The 16,863-nt window shown below is 37.9% G+C and overlaps 1 protein-coding gene across 1 annotated transcript; it reads right to left on the reverse strand.

Annotated features, from left to right (window-relative positions):
* Nucleotides 1-2,553: 2,553 nt before the first annotated feature.
* On the reverse strand, nt 2,554-9,532 carry LOC103369663 (high choriolytic enzyme 1-like). Its single transcript, XM_008298435.1, has 10 exons — nt 9,437-9,532; nt 9,093-9,123; nt 8,617-8,682; nt 8,295-8,447; nt 7,320-7,437; nt 7,015-7,193; nt 6,589-6,670; nt 5,230-5,354; nt 3,634-3,697; nt 2,554-2,783 (listed from the first exon to the last, which is right to left on the reverse strand). The coding sequence occupies exons 1-9, from the start codon at nt 9,497-9,499 to the stop codon at nt 3,639-3,641; spliced, it is 876 nt and encodes a 291-aa protein (XP_008296657.1). The 5' UTR covers nt 9,500-9,532; the 3' UTR covers nt 2,554-2,783; nt 3,634-3,638.
* Between the last annotated feature and the right edge of the window lie 7,331 nt (nt 9,533-16,863).

Raw genomic sequence — 16,863 nt, forward strand, 5'->3', positions numbered from 1 at the left:
AGTGCTTTGCAATGTTACAGAACAGCCAATCTCAGCTTGTGTGTATACATACATGTGATCATCAGCACGAAAACAGTCGCACTGCACCTTGACACGATAGGCTACTATGCGTAAACAAAAGCAGCATGTTGCTACCACATGACGCAAATCATGGGACAGGATTGGCTGGCAATGACACATTGCTCATGGTGCCTGCGCGCAAGTGATTTCTGCAGCTTCTTTCTGGTGTTGCCGCTCATGCACGCTAACAGTATTTGACACTGATATGGAACGTTACATTACTATGGTGTGTAACAATATGTTACAGACATTTAGAAAACAACTAAATCAATCGATCTAAGTAAAAAACTCAAAATCAATATTTCATCACGTGTTAGCGTAATTCAGGCTGTATCTCAGATAGCCTGAGGCACAATGTGACTGATTTCGTGCAGATTGGTCACACACATATATATACATACACACACACACACACACAAAACTTGACTGAATAAAGCATTTAAAAACACAAGTTCTTGAGTGCAGGTGAACGCTAAGAAGTCCAGATCCAGAGGTATGCGTCCCATAACATGCTCCAAACGAGAACAACGTCTTCTAAACTTCCAAACAGATGATTTAGCAATACTTCCTAGAACAGAAGAAAAAAAAAAAGTTATATCATGCAAACTACCACTGACTTGACTGAAAGACTGGACTGTGACATTAGACGCTTAAGTTGGAACAGATTTTAGGAAGGTACACATACTAAACAGGTAACAGTTGAAATCACAATCATTGCACAATAACTCCTTTTATAACCTGGTATGGAAAGAAGTGACACTTTAATTTATTTATTTTGCTCATTTCTATCTATCTATCTATCTATCTATCTATCTATCTATCTTTCTATCTATCTATTTCTTGTGTATTTTATTCTTTCTTCTTATTATTATTGTTTCAGTCTGGAACGGGTGCATAATAAGTTTCACTGTGCGTTACACTGTGTAAAATTGTGTGTGTGATAAATAAAGGCCTTGAATCTTGAATGGTCAGCTGTGACCAGAGCCCTCCAGGGCAGTTCATTTCAAGCTGTTTGCTCACCGTTGTATTGAGTTTGACTACATAGTTAAAAACCTTTCAATAACAACATTAATTTGCAATGAAACAAACCAAAACATTAACCAGAGCAGAAAACGCACTTAATAAACAAAGTGTTGCATAGCCTAGTTTAGTTTGCTGGGTTACCAGGTTCTGTACACGATGTCTTAACTGCATTTTCTGGCGCATCCATCACACAACCTCTACATATCCATTTGTGTGCTTGTAAAATTGTTATTCAGGTCCCCAGCTGCTGAACGTGCTGTCAGTGTGGCGTTCTTACTGTTTTTTGTCAGTCAGACCTTGACATAAACTCACATGTAGTGCCTCTGTACTCAGTAGAATAAACCTTCATTTAAAGCTGGCGCAACTTTAGCCGTGCTAGCTAAACTGTTACCAGTGCAAATCGTTAAAAGCTCCTCAGGGATATTATCCAATAAGAAACGTGTCCTGCATTACCGGTTACTGACTCTCAAAAAACAAACCACACAGAAGGCAAATAAAGGGTTAACATACTCACTGAAGCCCCGCCGTTACCGCTGGTTGCCACCATGGCTAATGACCGTCATCCTCTGCGTTCAACCGTGTGCGTCACATGACCAGAGGAGCGTAATTTGATTGGCTGGGCGTTGGATCAACTTCGGCCAGAATCCATTGTTTACGTCTAAGTCCCCGGATGTGAAAAGTGACTTTTTCACAGCGAATTTTGAACCTGTCCAATTTGACCTGTTGAATTTGAGCACCGTCGAATTTTCTTGGCTTCGAATTTTTACACTGAAATTTTGACTTATTGAAATTTAGATGGGCTAAATTCAGACAAAATAATTCACATACACAATTTCAATGGCAACAAAATTCTAAGTTAGAAATTCAACAGCTTTAAAATTCAAAATCGGATGAGCCTGATTTGATTCCATAGAAAATGTGAGTATTGCTGATCACCTTTGAAGATCTACTATGATATCTGCTGATCTGCTTCTACTTGAATAATAATTGTGTGACTGTCACAGACCTTTTGCGGTAAAAGAAAAAAAAAAAATGCATGGTGGCTCCACAGTTAGCACTATGGCCTCACAGCTTGAAGATCCCCAGTTTGCATCCTGATTAGGACACCTGGGATCTTTCTGCATGGACTTTGCATGTTCTCACTGTGCAGCGTGGGTTCTCTCTGGGTTCTCCGGCTTCCTCCCACAAAGTTCAAAAACATGTTGAGGTTAATTGGTGATTCTAAATTGTCTGTAGGTGTGAATGTGAGTGTGCTTGGTTGTCTGTCTCTAAGTGTAGCCCTGTGATAGAGGGGTGACCTGTCCAGGGTGTCCACTGCCTTCACCCTAAGTCAGCTGGGAATGAATCCAGCCCCCCGCAACCCTTGTGAGGATTAAGCAGTGTATAGATAATAGATGGATGGATGGATGGATGGATGGATGGATATATATCATTGTGTGGGTGGCGGCAAACAGAAACAATGATTTGAGATTAGAATGAATGTATACTTTATTTATTTTTAGTATTTCATTAAGCTGGCAAGCAGTTATTCATTTTAATTGGACAGTGCCATTGCATGTACTATTCTCTTCTCTTTAGACAAGCACAAAATCAAAATTAACTAAATCAAGAATCTGATTGTAGCTCATTAAGGAAACACAAGATGCATTTCTGGTTGTAGATAAAAGCTGTGTCAAGCGGCTTTGCAACTTCTTGGTTACCTGTTGGAAACAGAAGGAAAACATTGAAAAAAATAATGAATGAATATGTATGCATGTGCAAACACAAACCCTGACATGCACATATTGCAAGAGATCTGAGACGTTCAGTTACACGTCTGTTACTCAGTAGTTAGGATCACATATCCACTATCTCTGTGGCCATTGCTATGCTTTTTTGTATAATTGTTGCTATGCATATAGGCGAGGTCAGTAGGTCTATTTCTCATGCTCTCTGCTATGTCGTATTGTGTACAATGTCATACTAGCAACTTCATAATGCCTTTCTAAGTTAACATATACTGGATGTCATAGTTTACTGTCTGACTAACGGTAAACATGGACACATATTTTTGCATCCACCTTTTGTCGTCTGTATCTGGCAGGCAAAATGCTAAGGAACATAATTTCTGATAAATATGACTAGACATAATGTATGTGTGTGTGTGTGTGTGTGTGTGTGTGCAGTTAAATGGCAGCAGCAAATAAAGTTTGAAGGTGACATCAGTGTGACCAGATTGTTCTCCATCAATGTAACATTGTTAATTGATATACTTGGGAAGTTGCGAATATGTTGAGGCTGAAGGTATCAGTAAAATATAATTGGATGTGAACCACAGTCACTTGTGGTCAATATACAGACCCATCACCTACTCCAGCCACCTCCAGCTGACTGTTATGTGCAGTTCATGCATGTGACATTTTTATCCTTCAATGCAAAATGCTGCCTCTGAACGTAATCCAGCCAGAGATTACTTTGAAACAAAATGTAATTGGGAAAACAAAACATTTAGTTGTACTGGGACATACAGGAATACAGGGTTAAGTTATAGTTAGAAAAAAACCCACTTACTTGCATTAATAGAAGACCTGGTTTCTTTGCACAGGCTTTGGTGCACGCATGGCTGCAGTTGTATCTGCAAGGGATTAAATAATGAGAAAAAAGTTATAAATGGATGCTTCCTACGTGGAATTGCTACTATGTACATGAACATATGAAGGGTTTGCTCATTGTATATGTGTTCATTAGTCTTTAGGAAGAGTACCTAATAACAGACACTGAAACAAGGAGGTAGTTCTTTAGTTTGGAAAGTCATGATAAATATTAATGCTTGCAGGGAATACTAACAAAACCTGCACAAACATCCATCAGGTTGGTAACCCAAGGGTAGAATTAAAAGGATTAAAAATTACATTTGTGCATATAAAATAAACATTTGTGCTGAAAAAGTTTTGGAGAAATTAATTTATAACATTTCAAGCACGTGACTTTTATTTCAGTATTTTATCAATACATTATTTATCTGTACACTCTAAAAAGTAATTCAAGAAATCTATTCCAACCACTTGATTAAATACATGGTTTCAAGATTTTTAAATTGCCTAACTATAAAATTGCTATAAAATTGCAAACATTATTTTGATGAGTTGTATTGATGTAATAAAATTGGTAGCTACAAGTACCCAATATTGTGTGGAATCAAAACTCAAATTTCTGCACTACTTGATTTAAAACTAAATTCAAGTCAAGGTAACTTTCTGAAATTGACTTGATAACTTAATCTCCTTTTCAAGTATGTATCCTAGCATGGCATAGTTTCAGACAGTTAAGATTGGTAAATGAAAATGTATGCAATTGTAGAAGAAAAGCTAACTCTGTGTAATTTGTAGTTGAAAATAATTTTATTAGAAGTTGTCTTTACTCAAAAAGACTGCATCAAACTGCTGCATTTTTTTTACCTATTCATTATTTTTGTGAGCTTTGTAAAAAAATAACATTGCTGCTTCATTCATTCTCAGATTGTAAGCATTTTGTTCATTATCATAATGCACAAACAAATGAGTCACTACTTCGGAGTCATTTGGACGTTAGTGGGCTGCTGAAGGAGACACTTAAAAATGGCAATGATTCATCCCTCAAAAGTAGTGTGAGCACAGGTTTTTCCTTTACAAACAAAACATTTTCTTATAATATTCTGATCAGATGGGAGGCCAACTTCACAGAGGAACAACTAGTGCGACTCGGCCCTATTGTTTAGTCAATTAAATCTGTATTTTCAGATGAGTCTGAAAAACTGGTGAATAAATACGATGTGAATTAATATGTGTGATCTCACAGGTTGCCTAGCTAAGTGTGTTGGTGTGTCTATAAATGAAAGAAAAGAGAGAGAAGAGCAAGAACAACGAGGAGAGAGAAGGAAGGGGTGCAGTTGTAGGTCAAGAGAAAACAGAGGAAAGGAGCGAGGAGCAGGCAATGTTGAAGGAAAGGCAGAACCCTCCAGAGAACAGCACAAGTACTCTGGGTGGGACCCTAACAGCAGATCTGTGGTTGTTTTATCCTACCCTTTCACCAACGTGTTTAAATGTAGATCCAGCATTTTACTACTGCTGACAGAAATCCTGGAGGAAGGTAACAGATTAGTTATTAAAAAAAAAAAAAGCTACGTACTGCAGCGATAAAGACGATTCACTCGAAGAATGTCAGTTGCACTCATCTGGGTGGCTCTCCCGATAGTTACATTCGCATTGGGAATGGGAATTATGGTTGGCTGCCTGTTTCTAGAGAAGGCAAACCTGTGGTTCAAACAAACAGAAGTAATGAGAAGTTTAATCTTCATTTTTTTTCTTGTCCAGCTGCTGAAACAAAATATCGTTATCAGCTAGATGCCTGATTTTGAGCATTCATCTAGTACCATTCACAACAAAGAGATTTGAGGCATGTTTTAAAAGAGTATCTCTTCAGTGAACAAAGACTTAACAAGTTATGTAGCGATGAAGATGGACATATTAAAAAGGATACATGCCTGAGAAACTCTAACTAACTAGGACTTAATAATGTTACAGACAGTAGTTTGGATACCCACATATTGTTCATATAGTGAGGTTTTTAGTAGAAAATGAGATGTTAAATGTCAAGTATGCTCATCTTCAATCTTTATGGACACACACAAGGGGATTTGGATGCTGTGATGAGCATTCCTGTTTTCTATTGTTTCATGGACCAAATGATTTAAATGAAAATGGAAAATGAAAAAAAAAAATAAAGAGGTTCCTCAGTTCGTGATGATGCTTTGTATAACCAGACAAACTGTGTCTGTGTATCTCTGTTGCAGACTTTGCTTTAACCTTTGTTCCTTTTTTGTGTATTGACATTGAAATGGGGGCTGCAAGGTGGGTCGGTGGTTAGCACCTTTGCCTCGCAGCTAGAAGGTTGCAGGTTCGTGTCCCCATGCAGCATGGGTTCTCTCCAGGTTCTCTGACTTCCTCCCACAGTCCAAAAACATGTTGAGGTTAATTGGTGATTCTAAATTGTCCGTAGGTGTGAATGCGAGTGTGCTTGGTTGTCTGTCTCTAAGTGTAGCCCTGTAATAGACTGGTGACCTGTCCAGGGTGTCTCCTGCCTTCACCCTGAGTCAGCTGGGATAGGCTCCAGCCCCCCGCGACCCTAGTGAGGATTAAGCGGTGTATAGATAATGGATGGATGAACACTGAAATGCTAGAATACTATAAATAATGTTGTTGTACACTAAGGACATACTATGGAAGATCCCCTTTCAATTTGTCTTTGTCTAACTGCACAAAGCTACAATTATCTTCACTTAGCCTTTTTCCACTGTCTCAGCACAGGGCTTGCATTAGGAAAGGGTTCTCATCATGGTCAGTATTAAGAGAAAACAGTAAATCTTTGAATGTACATAAGAATATTGTTTTAAAACAGAACTGGAAAAAAGACCACCTGTCTTTCGAGTTATTTAGTATATATAATTCTACTGTTGCAACTTTTTCAGTGAATGAACAGAGACGTTACCTTCCATAGTGCATGACAGAGTTGTAGTCATAGGGAGTGCCAAGGTTCCTCGTATCGATTTTCCTGAAGTTGAACTCCATTCCTGCAGCGGAGTCACACAACTCAATCAAATTTAGTCTCTGTTGCCTCATGTTGGCGACCAATGGCTAGGTCAAGTTGCCAATAACTTCAGCAAGTGAAAAGAGGTATTGGTGATAACTGCAGATCATTGTTTACAGTTTTAACAAGCAAAAGTCAAGTTGTGGTTTTATTTATCAGCGTCTGCCCTACATATTTCACCTGTGTCAGTGATAATGGTCAAATATATTAATTGTAATCCCAGACTTTTGTTGCTTATGTCTTTTGCGAAAGCATGGTTAAGGCTTGATCTATATTCTGCATAGTCAAAACCATTTAAAAATACTTGGTGAAGTGTGTGTGGCCCACCAGGAATGACATTCTCCAGTAGGATGCGAACATTCTGGTCCCTGTCAGACCGCGTCTGTTCATGGTTAAAGCCCAGGGCATGGAGCAGCTCATGTTGGATGATCTGTCGGAAAACACAGCCCTGGCGACTCAGTGACACTACCTGTGCACGACCACGACGGCCCACAAAAGAGAAGCATCTGAAAAAGAGCAGTAAGTAAAGTTACCTGGCAGTGAGTCTCAGCAGTCTCTTGATGTCTGCCGGCTGACCAGCCACTACATTAGCTATGTTTCATTTATGCAGATACTCTGTGTGAGGTTCTTACCCTGAGCGAGACTGGATATCCACAAAGTCGCTCTGTCCGTTCAGGGGCGTGAAGCGGATGCAGGTGGAGGGTGCAAATGAGCGCAGACCTTGGATGATTTCGTTTCTTTCTCTTCGGGCTTGACAGCAAAAAAAATTACCGTAAACCATAAAAATATGGTTGTAATTTTCTAATTAATTTTTCCATCATATTAAAAGGAGACTTAGCAGCGAAACCCTGCCACTGCTAATACTACGATTACGATACTTGTCAGGTCTTATCTAAACCCACTGTTTCCACTAGTCTTCACTACCATAAATTACTACAATTTGTCAAACATCGCTGCCCATGAATACTGTTCCAAATCCATTGCAATGAGACCTGCCCTAATCTTTTGTGGTATATGCATTTTTAATGGTTAAAAAAGAGCTGGTAGAGCTCAAGCTTGGGTCATAAAGATTAAAGACACATTGTCATTTGTGATAAATGTCTGCAATTCACAGTAGTGTTTGTACATGTTAAACTGGAAAATGTTGTAATTTACAGGTAACTCCAGTTAGAGTTAGAGCAACACTATATGAATACAGTATATTACTGGAAAGTCTAGTCACAGCATCAAACAGTAAACCACACATTGCTTTAAAGTACTTTAATCAATTATCTGGTAATTATCTTTAAAAATACAGAGAAATAATGCAACCAAATCTGAAAATGTTTTACTGTAATTTTACAGAAGCGTTTATTGCACTGTTATAATTCTGACAGATGAGTATAAATATGTGTCTAATAGATGAGTTGTTGAATCAATGTGGTTCTTCAACTCAAGATTTTCATGTTTTAGGCTCATTTTCTTTCAGGCTCTTTTTCCCTGGGGTTGTGACTCTGTCTCATGCATTGTGTGGGAGACATTCTTAAACAGCATGTGATATAGGTGAGTTCAACTGAAAACTATATTTACTGACAGAGAACCAAAATAACAGGCTTGTTTAGACTTACAGTACTGGTTGGAGATGCGGTAAGGTACATAGACGTTTCCATCGGTGGCTTTAGGCCAAAGGCAGCCTCGAGCAGTGCAGGGATCAGCGTTCTGTAGACCTGTTGGCACTGCTATGTCTCCGAACAACACCAGAGGGTCATCAAAGTTCTTTCCTGCAAAATATCATGAGGAAAATGTCTTTACTTCATGTCCCTTTCAATTCTTTAATGAATACATCAGCTATGTTTTTAAGTTTGAATATGTGTCTCTTGTTCTCAGTCACATTTACTGCTGGCATGATAATTTCACAAAGGGAATGGATAAAGGAGATGCAGTACATACCAACATTAGCATTGGCCTTCTCTAACAGTGTGGAGATACTGAAATCATCATCTTCAATGGTGTTGCCTGTGGAATAGACACAGTTTTAGGTTTTAGGGTGATGAAGGATTTATCAAAAATGATCAGCATTTTAGTGTATGAAAAAAACAAGATAAAATAGGATAAGAAAATTCAAGTTTCAAAAACACAAAGACAATACAAATACAATACAAATATGGAGCAACTCCAATAAATAAAGTTTTAAAAAGTTAAAGTTAAAAATCTTTTTAGAATATATACATTCCAATGCGTCCAATACTGTATTATTTGTTGAAATATTCACACAAAACAGTCACTCAATAAATAATTACAGATATGAATATGAATATGAATTATGGATATTTTCTTGAACACAATGAAAAATAATATAGCCAAAGCAGATATCACAGTGAATTTTAATATCGAATATGGTTTGACAGTATAAAAAGTAGTCTTACCTAAGTTTTCCTCATTCTTTTCAAATGAGGTCTGAAATTAAAGAAGTGAAGGCATAAACTGTAGCAATTTCTTCCACATTTGGATGTAAATCAATTAGGATGGACATTGAAGATGCAACACAATCTGAAAACTACAACTATAAAATGATAGAGGGTTACTAAAGGAGAAAAAGTTCCCCTGGTAGTTGTTAAGTTCTTGATAAATTACTCTTTAACTGATGACCATTGTATGTTTGAAGGAATCACTGTATTCCATTTCCAAATGCCCTACACAATATTACATCTTTATTGAATTAGACACAGATAAAATGTTCATATTAATGCAAAGTGTGTGCTGGCGTTACCTGTAAAGTAAAAGTGTGGACAGAGCAGAGGAGCGCACTGAGCACAGCAGTCTGGAGGATCATGGTTTGTTATTGGACAGCAGCAGCAGGCCAAGAAAGCACCTGCGGTGTTCCAGCTTATATAGGTGGAAAAGCCAACTGACTTTCATCCTAATATGGCCTACAGCTCAGAAAGACTTATTGACTCAACTGGAAGTGACAGTTATTGCTTAAAAGGAGCTGTGGCATCAGCACATTGAAATATATTTCAATGGCAGTGATTGCCAACTTTATTTTGTTGCTTTCCAATATTCACAGCTGTATTTTAACCTGAACAATTTATCATTATAAAATATATTAGTATTTTGCAATTGAATGTGAGGCTAAAACTGTATGCCAGCACTGTATTTCTGTAGTGTTGCTATTACAGCATTTCAGGTTTGTGTTGTGATGAAATAATTTATTTTTTTACTTTGTATTCATATTAATAAAAACAAAGGACAACTACATGGCACATCCTGTAAACAATGTATCTTAATACTGATAAAAAAGATAATGAGTCTGCATTTCCATTCGGTTTCACATCATACTTTAGACATTTACACAAACTCTGTGAGGTTAAAATCAGAGGTGCAGAGTTGCAAAAGCTTATTTTGTGTATCTAATACTTCTGCAAATTGAGTGGACGGTTGCAGTATGTGTTTGGTTTACACACAGTCTTGCAAAAGCAGGAGCAGTGGCACGTGGGAGAAGACAGACAGATTGCATGTTCAGCTTTGCAGCAAGCATTTATTTTAAACTATTGATGTTAGAATTATGGGTGTAATAATGGGTAACAAACCAATTATTAATCATAAGCCATTAATGAAAGTGTTTTTCAGATGGCAGATTAAGGAAATGCTTTTCTTCTCCCAACATGACAACTGCTTTGTTGTTTTTACTGACTCTTTGGTACTCTTAGAAAAATAATGCAAAGATAAATGGATTTTATTCTGTTTCACAGTTGGCACATTTACTCAACCGCTGTGAGGTTAAAATCACAGGGTTGCAGGGTTGCAAAAGCCTATTTTTGTGTGTAGTACTTCTCCAAACTGTGGGCACAGTTGCAGTATGTGTTGTGTTCACACAGTCTTTCAAAGTTTTGCAAAAACCAGAACAACGATGGAGTTGTACATAAAGAGACACTGGTTGTATGTTCTTATTTGCGTCAATGTTTTGCCTTTGAACTATTAAACTATATTTGTCATGAAAATGTTTTAACATTGTTTAAGCCGACCCTGATAAAAATACAAGTGTGTCAACTCTTCCAGGTAGTCATGTACGAAGATCCTTTAGTAAATATAGCAATATCACAGAGTAGATGTACTCAATTACAAGAAAAGGTTTTGCTGTAACTATGCTTAGTTTCTTCCACTACTACTAGTGCTTTAATATATCTACTGTCATGCATCTACAACAAAACAAAACAAAAACTTAATGAATGAATCTGCTGTGGTTAGGCAAATCAGACACAATGTGCATGAATACATATTACATTTTCTTAACATGAAGTAATTACTTTCATTATGAAGTATTTGAAGGTTCTTTTTTCGTCACATATTTTAGAACGTGAGGACTTTTGAACTACTGTTTCTCCATAACAAGGGCTTCAAGGTGGCTTGGTGGTTAGCACAGTTGCCTTGCAGCAAGAAGGTCGCTGCTTCGTGTCCCTGTAAGGACACCCGGGATCGTTCTGCATGGAGTTTGCATGTTCTCCCCGGCAGCATGGGTTCTCTCCGGGTTCTCCGACTTCCTCCCACAGTCCAAAAACATGTTGAGGTTAATTGGTGATTCTAAATTGTCTGTAGGTGTGAATGTGAGTGTGCTTGGTTGTCTGTCTCTAAGTGTAGCCCTGTGATAGACTGGTGACCTGTCCAGGGTGTCCCCTGCCTTCACCCTAAGTCAGCTGGGATAGACTCCAGCCCCCCGCAACCCTGGTGAGGATTAAGCGATGTATAGATAATGGATGGATGGAAGATCCTTAACTCTTTAGCATTAGCATTAACACAGCACTGCATTTTTGCGAATAGAGTGGACTATGACAAGTGCACCTTTCAGAGGAGAAGAGAGCCCCCTGAGAAGCCATATAATTGTTTAGGATACAATAAATATCTTGCTTTCAGCCAACAATAGTAGCAGTATTGGACTATGAAGCAAATGTATTGACAATGATTCAATGTTTCAATGCATTTAATATTTTCAAAAATGGCATTTGGATGTACAGTCATTGTGTTTTCATATGATGTATAGTTTGTCAAATTTGATCTCGAGTAGGCAGATGCCTTTCCAGATACTGAGGGAGAATTTTCACCCAGCCTGTACTGAGTTGAACCAGAACAAAGTACTCTCAATGCTTTTATTGTTCATGCTTTGGTCAAAAAAACTGAAAGTGTCCTCTCGGATAGGAGTGCCACCCAACGAGGTTTAGTGTTGTCTATAACATGGTGAAGCAAGGTTTCTGAACAACACTACCATACTGCTCCTTTGAAAGGTTGATGCTGTGTGTTGCCTGCATTGGGTGTACCATCACTAACAGCTTTTAATTCCAATTTTCTGCATTCCACATCAAAACAAACCTTTGATATGCAGGCTTTTTGATTGTTCTCTACATCTTAGGGCCTTGGACACCTATTCCACTGTTCCCCTCATTACTACAACCCTGGTTATGGTCATCAAAACTAGCATGAGATTTTGTCTTTTCCAGCTTTAATCAGACTGCCAGATCCATCCTCATGACTGAATTTGAGATACCTTGTAATTAAAAGAAAGAAAGAAAGAAAGAAAGAAATAAAGAAAGAAAAGAAAATAGCTTGTGAAATTCCTACATTTATTAACTAATGATGAAAAGTTATTGATAAATACTCAGAAAAAAAACACCTAAATATTACAGTTATGGCAATTCATGTCTCTGTCTAGGATTCACGGGTTAACATTTTGAAGCAAACTTCTACAGGCAGAAGTTCTGCATTGGTTCTGCGGTGTGATTCAATGCACTGCAACACCTTCATTGCACGAAAGAGACCAAACAATGTCACAACAGAGCTATTGTCACTTTGTCTTGTGACATGGCGACTGATGTAAGAAGTAGGGCAACCTTGTTTGAGAAGCCTTTTGCATGTTTGTTTTTTCTCCGTAATGCACATACTGATTTCTCTCAGTTTTAACTGAAGGAATGATGCTAAACTTAAAAAGTGTGAAAATCATGCTTGTTTTATTGTGTGACATGAGAAGTTCTACCGTGTCGCATTCATAAACAGACCATATTGTAAGTTAGAAAAACTGAACTGTATGACATTTCCAGTCCAATTTTTCTTTATTTCTTTTCTAGTCTTCTGCAATTAAAAAGAAATCATAAAATGCGGGACCGTTTAGTACAGGGGGCTGCAAAGTGGCTCAGTGGTTTGCACTGTCGCCTCACAGCTAGAAGGTCGTCGGTTCTCATCCCGGTGAGGACACCCGGGATCTTTCTGCATGGATTTACATGTTCAGTGCACAGCGTGGGTTCTCTCCGGGTTCTCCAGCTTCCTCACACAGTCCAAAACATGTTGAGGTTAATTGGTGATTCTAAATTGTCCGTAGGTGTGAATGTGAGTGTGCTTGGTTGTCTGTCTCTAAGTGTAGCCCTGTGATAGACTGGTGACCTGTCCAGGGTCTACACTACATGTGCTTGACAGGACCTCACAGAACTACTTCCACAGCTGTAGACCCTTGGTGTTAACTGTCACAGTGTACCAAAGAAATCTTTTTGCCTTCCTTTTGGAGTTGGTGGGCCTCTTGTATTGTATTGCGTGTATTTCTGTATTCCTATCTTTTTGCATTCTATCATGACTTTTTGTAGGTTTGGTCACATGAGCATTTGAAGCTGGTTTTACCCCTCCCCCCCCAATTGCCTTTTTAAAATTCAAATGCGAATTGTTCATGATGAGGTGCTCATTAATGAGATTTTCCTCCACTATGCAGTCAGCAACCAAAAAATGGCCATTTGAGGCTATCATTTAAGAGTAAAAGGTGAGAGCAGAAATCAGCAGACTAAAAGATAACAGTTCAGTAGTGTCATGAGTTGCATTAAGGTACACTGTATTTATAGTGCACCTTCTGAAGTCATATTGTCATAGCAGTTATGATCTATGATAGTCAGATATTAGGAGGGAATATTTTAGACTGCATGAAGTTGGTTTCTAAAAATAAATAAATAATAAATCTTTCAAATGCAAGGGTAACCATGACACATATCAGAGGTGACAGTGACTTGATGTTCAATGAGAGAAAATTTCAGGTGTTTTTGTACTGCTGCTGATACTGGACCTACAGAAAAACTCTGTTGCTGCTGAGTTAATGTGACGTTGTCGGTAGGATTATAAAACTTTAACAAAGCTCTGTTAATGGGCAAGCATGACTGAATTCTACCGGTAATACTTGTTTGGTGATGGGCTTCATTTTCGGTAATAACTAGACTCAGGTTTTTCCCCAGGTGAGAGCAACTGCATGTAGACTACATGACACACTAAAAAAAAAAAAAAGTCTTCGGTAAGAAATTTTGCAGTTCTGGAGCAAGTTGCAGGTCTTTGGATTGATGCCTGTATTAAAAACACTTAATACATACAGTTCAACTGTGTTTATTCAACATTACAGCCATAAACAAGCTTTTATTTGCAGGAACACTGGAATTGTACCAATATCATCATGTCTAATCCTCTGTGCATTAAACTGCATTTTAATTCAAACAGAACCCGAATGTTCTGGGGTATTTAAAAAGTTATTCAGCTTTCTGAGGTCAGGAAATACTTTATTTGTAGCACATTCCCCAGGTGGAAAACTTTTCTTTTTTTTTTTGGACTATCTTAAAAAGTTGAAATATAACCATCATGATAATATAATCTATATCAAATTATATTTTATCTGCCTGTCCATAGCCACATGTACTTGGATTGAGTTTTATCCAGAGTGAATTCAGATTGACAGTTGTTTTATTCCTTAGATATACTGTGCTAACAGCATGTCCCTCTGATGTTCTGGGAAACAGTGCACCTACAGTATTTCCATGCCGTACACAAATTAGACATTCAGCAAGTGTTCACTTCCCACCGACTGTATATACTATAGGTAAGGAGCACTCTTTAGTGCATGTGTTTATCACACCCAGGTTGCTCACAAGGCCACTTTCTTAAAATTGAAGGTTCTTTTCTTTCTTTCACACAAATACATTCAGGTCTACATGCACTGAAAACATGAGCCTGTGCTGCCTGACTGCTGAATAAATCGTATAAACTCAGAATTTGTTTCTGTTTTAACAGTTTAGGTGACTGTTACCTAAAACTGATAATATTCCTAGAATTTGATACTGAAGCAATGTCAGTACATTCTACTATTATTAAGGGTTTATTGTTTACATTTGTGTCAGACTTCAATATGTTTCTAGCTTCTTGAAGAGTAGGCAAGTCAGTGACTTTGTTTTACATTTTAAGCTGTTTGTACTCAGTGACTGCAGAGATTGTACAAGTAAAACTTGAGTCATCAGTAAAGCAGGACTACTGCTTACAAATATGACATGTGTAAATGTAACATTTTTTTTTACACTCAGTATATTGGCAATAAGAATTCCTTTTGTGATGTTTCTGTATCTGCCTTGAGAAAATAATAAAAAAAAAAAAAGCACCAAGGCTTGTTTGTTTTTTTTCATGAAACCCCATCAAAAGCAGGGAACATCTTGGAGGACAGTGTTGTCAGGGATAAGAGAAGAAACCACCTCAGTGTGCCTCCTGTCTGTATTTATTTATGAAGCACACCTTGAGTATGCTTCATCATCAAAAACATATGAACTTTATTTAACAAGTGTCGCTGAGCCTGGGTGAAGGCGAGTCTACATGCATCATTCTGAATCTTGGCTTGCTGCTACTCACAAAATCCATGAAAGTGGAAATAGTCCATAAAATGTTCTGCATGTTTATGTTATTAATGAGCAATGCATACTTTTATTGCTGTTATGTGAGTTTAGATAAATGTTTTGCTTTGTGTCTTCATTAGTGAACAGAACACATTTTAAGACTCTTCAACTTGCCTTTTTATTTTTAAATGTATATTGACAATGAAGAACACCAAATAAAACTTTAAAATGTAGTTATTGCAACTTAAAATGTTGAATTTAATAGTTGCTATAGATAAAGACTACTGGGGGACTTACCACGATGCACTGGACTCTTCTCCCCTAATTTTTATTACAGCTCACCCGTTAATTTGGAACCATTCCAGGTGAGCACCTCATGAAACTGATCGATTACGTTCAGTTTTTTTTTTTTTTATATACCACCAACACATAACGTATGTCGTCTCTTGATACTTTACACATAATAAGGTCAAGACCTTAGAGTATTGTAGAGAGAAACCTCCAACAGGGAGCCAGTCACCCTTTCTGCCTCGACTGGTTGGGGTGAGAGGAGAGAGCAAAGATAGAAGGGGCAGCAAACAATAAACATTGTGCAGGTTTCTGAGGTCAATAACCACAGAAACCTGTAGTGCTGCAGCCAGGACAAAACACAAACCACAGGAGAGAGAAGACACACAGTTGGCCTATCAACAGCAGTGTACAACGTTGCCATCAAGACAAACAGCAGCAGCAGCTCTGAGGAACCTAAAATACAAAACATATTTTGGCTTGTTTCACACTTTTTTAATTGACACATGATTCCATGAATCTTATCAGTGCTCATGTTTGTCGTTTTATTCGACATTTTGGAAAATAGCACAATAGAGAAAAACCCTTAACTAAATATATAGATGTATATATGTGTGCGTGTGTGTGTTTGTTAGACAAATACTTAGAAGACTCCTGCAGTATGCATCTGTTACAAACTAGATTCAACCACCTTATGGAAATTGGAAAGTGACTGCAATAGATGTCAAGAGTTTATTTTGTCCTTTCTCTTCTGGACAAAATGAAAAAAAATGCAAAGGTGTTGCCTTTAGCTTTTACACTTCTGCAAGTGCTATCAGAGTCATTTTATTGCTAACTAGGTTTTCATACATATACATGTTTGTACATTATGATGATAAGTGTAACAAGTGTCATTTTTCCCACCTCTGGACATGATTGTGTCTATACGCGTGTGTTTGTGTAACATGTGACTGATAAGCCCGTAAGTTTAGCTGGTTCTTTAGGTTCCATTCATACTCAGATAATCCATATTTGGGCTTAGTGACACAGCCGAACATTTATAAAATCCCAGAATCAGACCTCCAGTGGACACATCCGCACAGGATCCAAGGTGAGTTGAGCTGCAAATGTCTGCAGAAGAATGCAGTGAAGTGTGCACTGTCTTTTAGTGCAGGAAGGTTTATGTGAGTGTTTGTAGTTGGGACTGTGTGTCTCTGCTCTGAGTGGAGGCTATGATGACTGATTTGTGTCTGTGTCC

Source organism: Stegastes partitus, unplaced genomic scaffold (assembly GCF_000690725.1).
Source record: "Stegastes partitus isolate 25-593 unplaced genomic scaffold, Stegastes_partitus-1.0.2 Scaffold1317, whole genome shotgun sequence".
NCBI classification, from domain to species: domain Eukaryota; kingdom Metazoa; phylum Chordata; class Actinopteri; family Pomacentridae; genus Stegastes; species Stegastes partitus.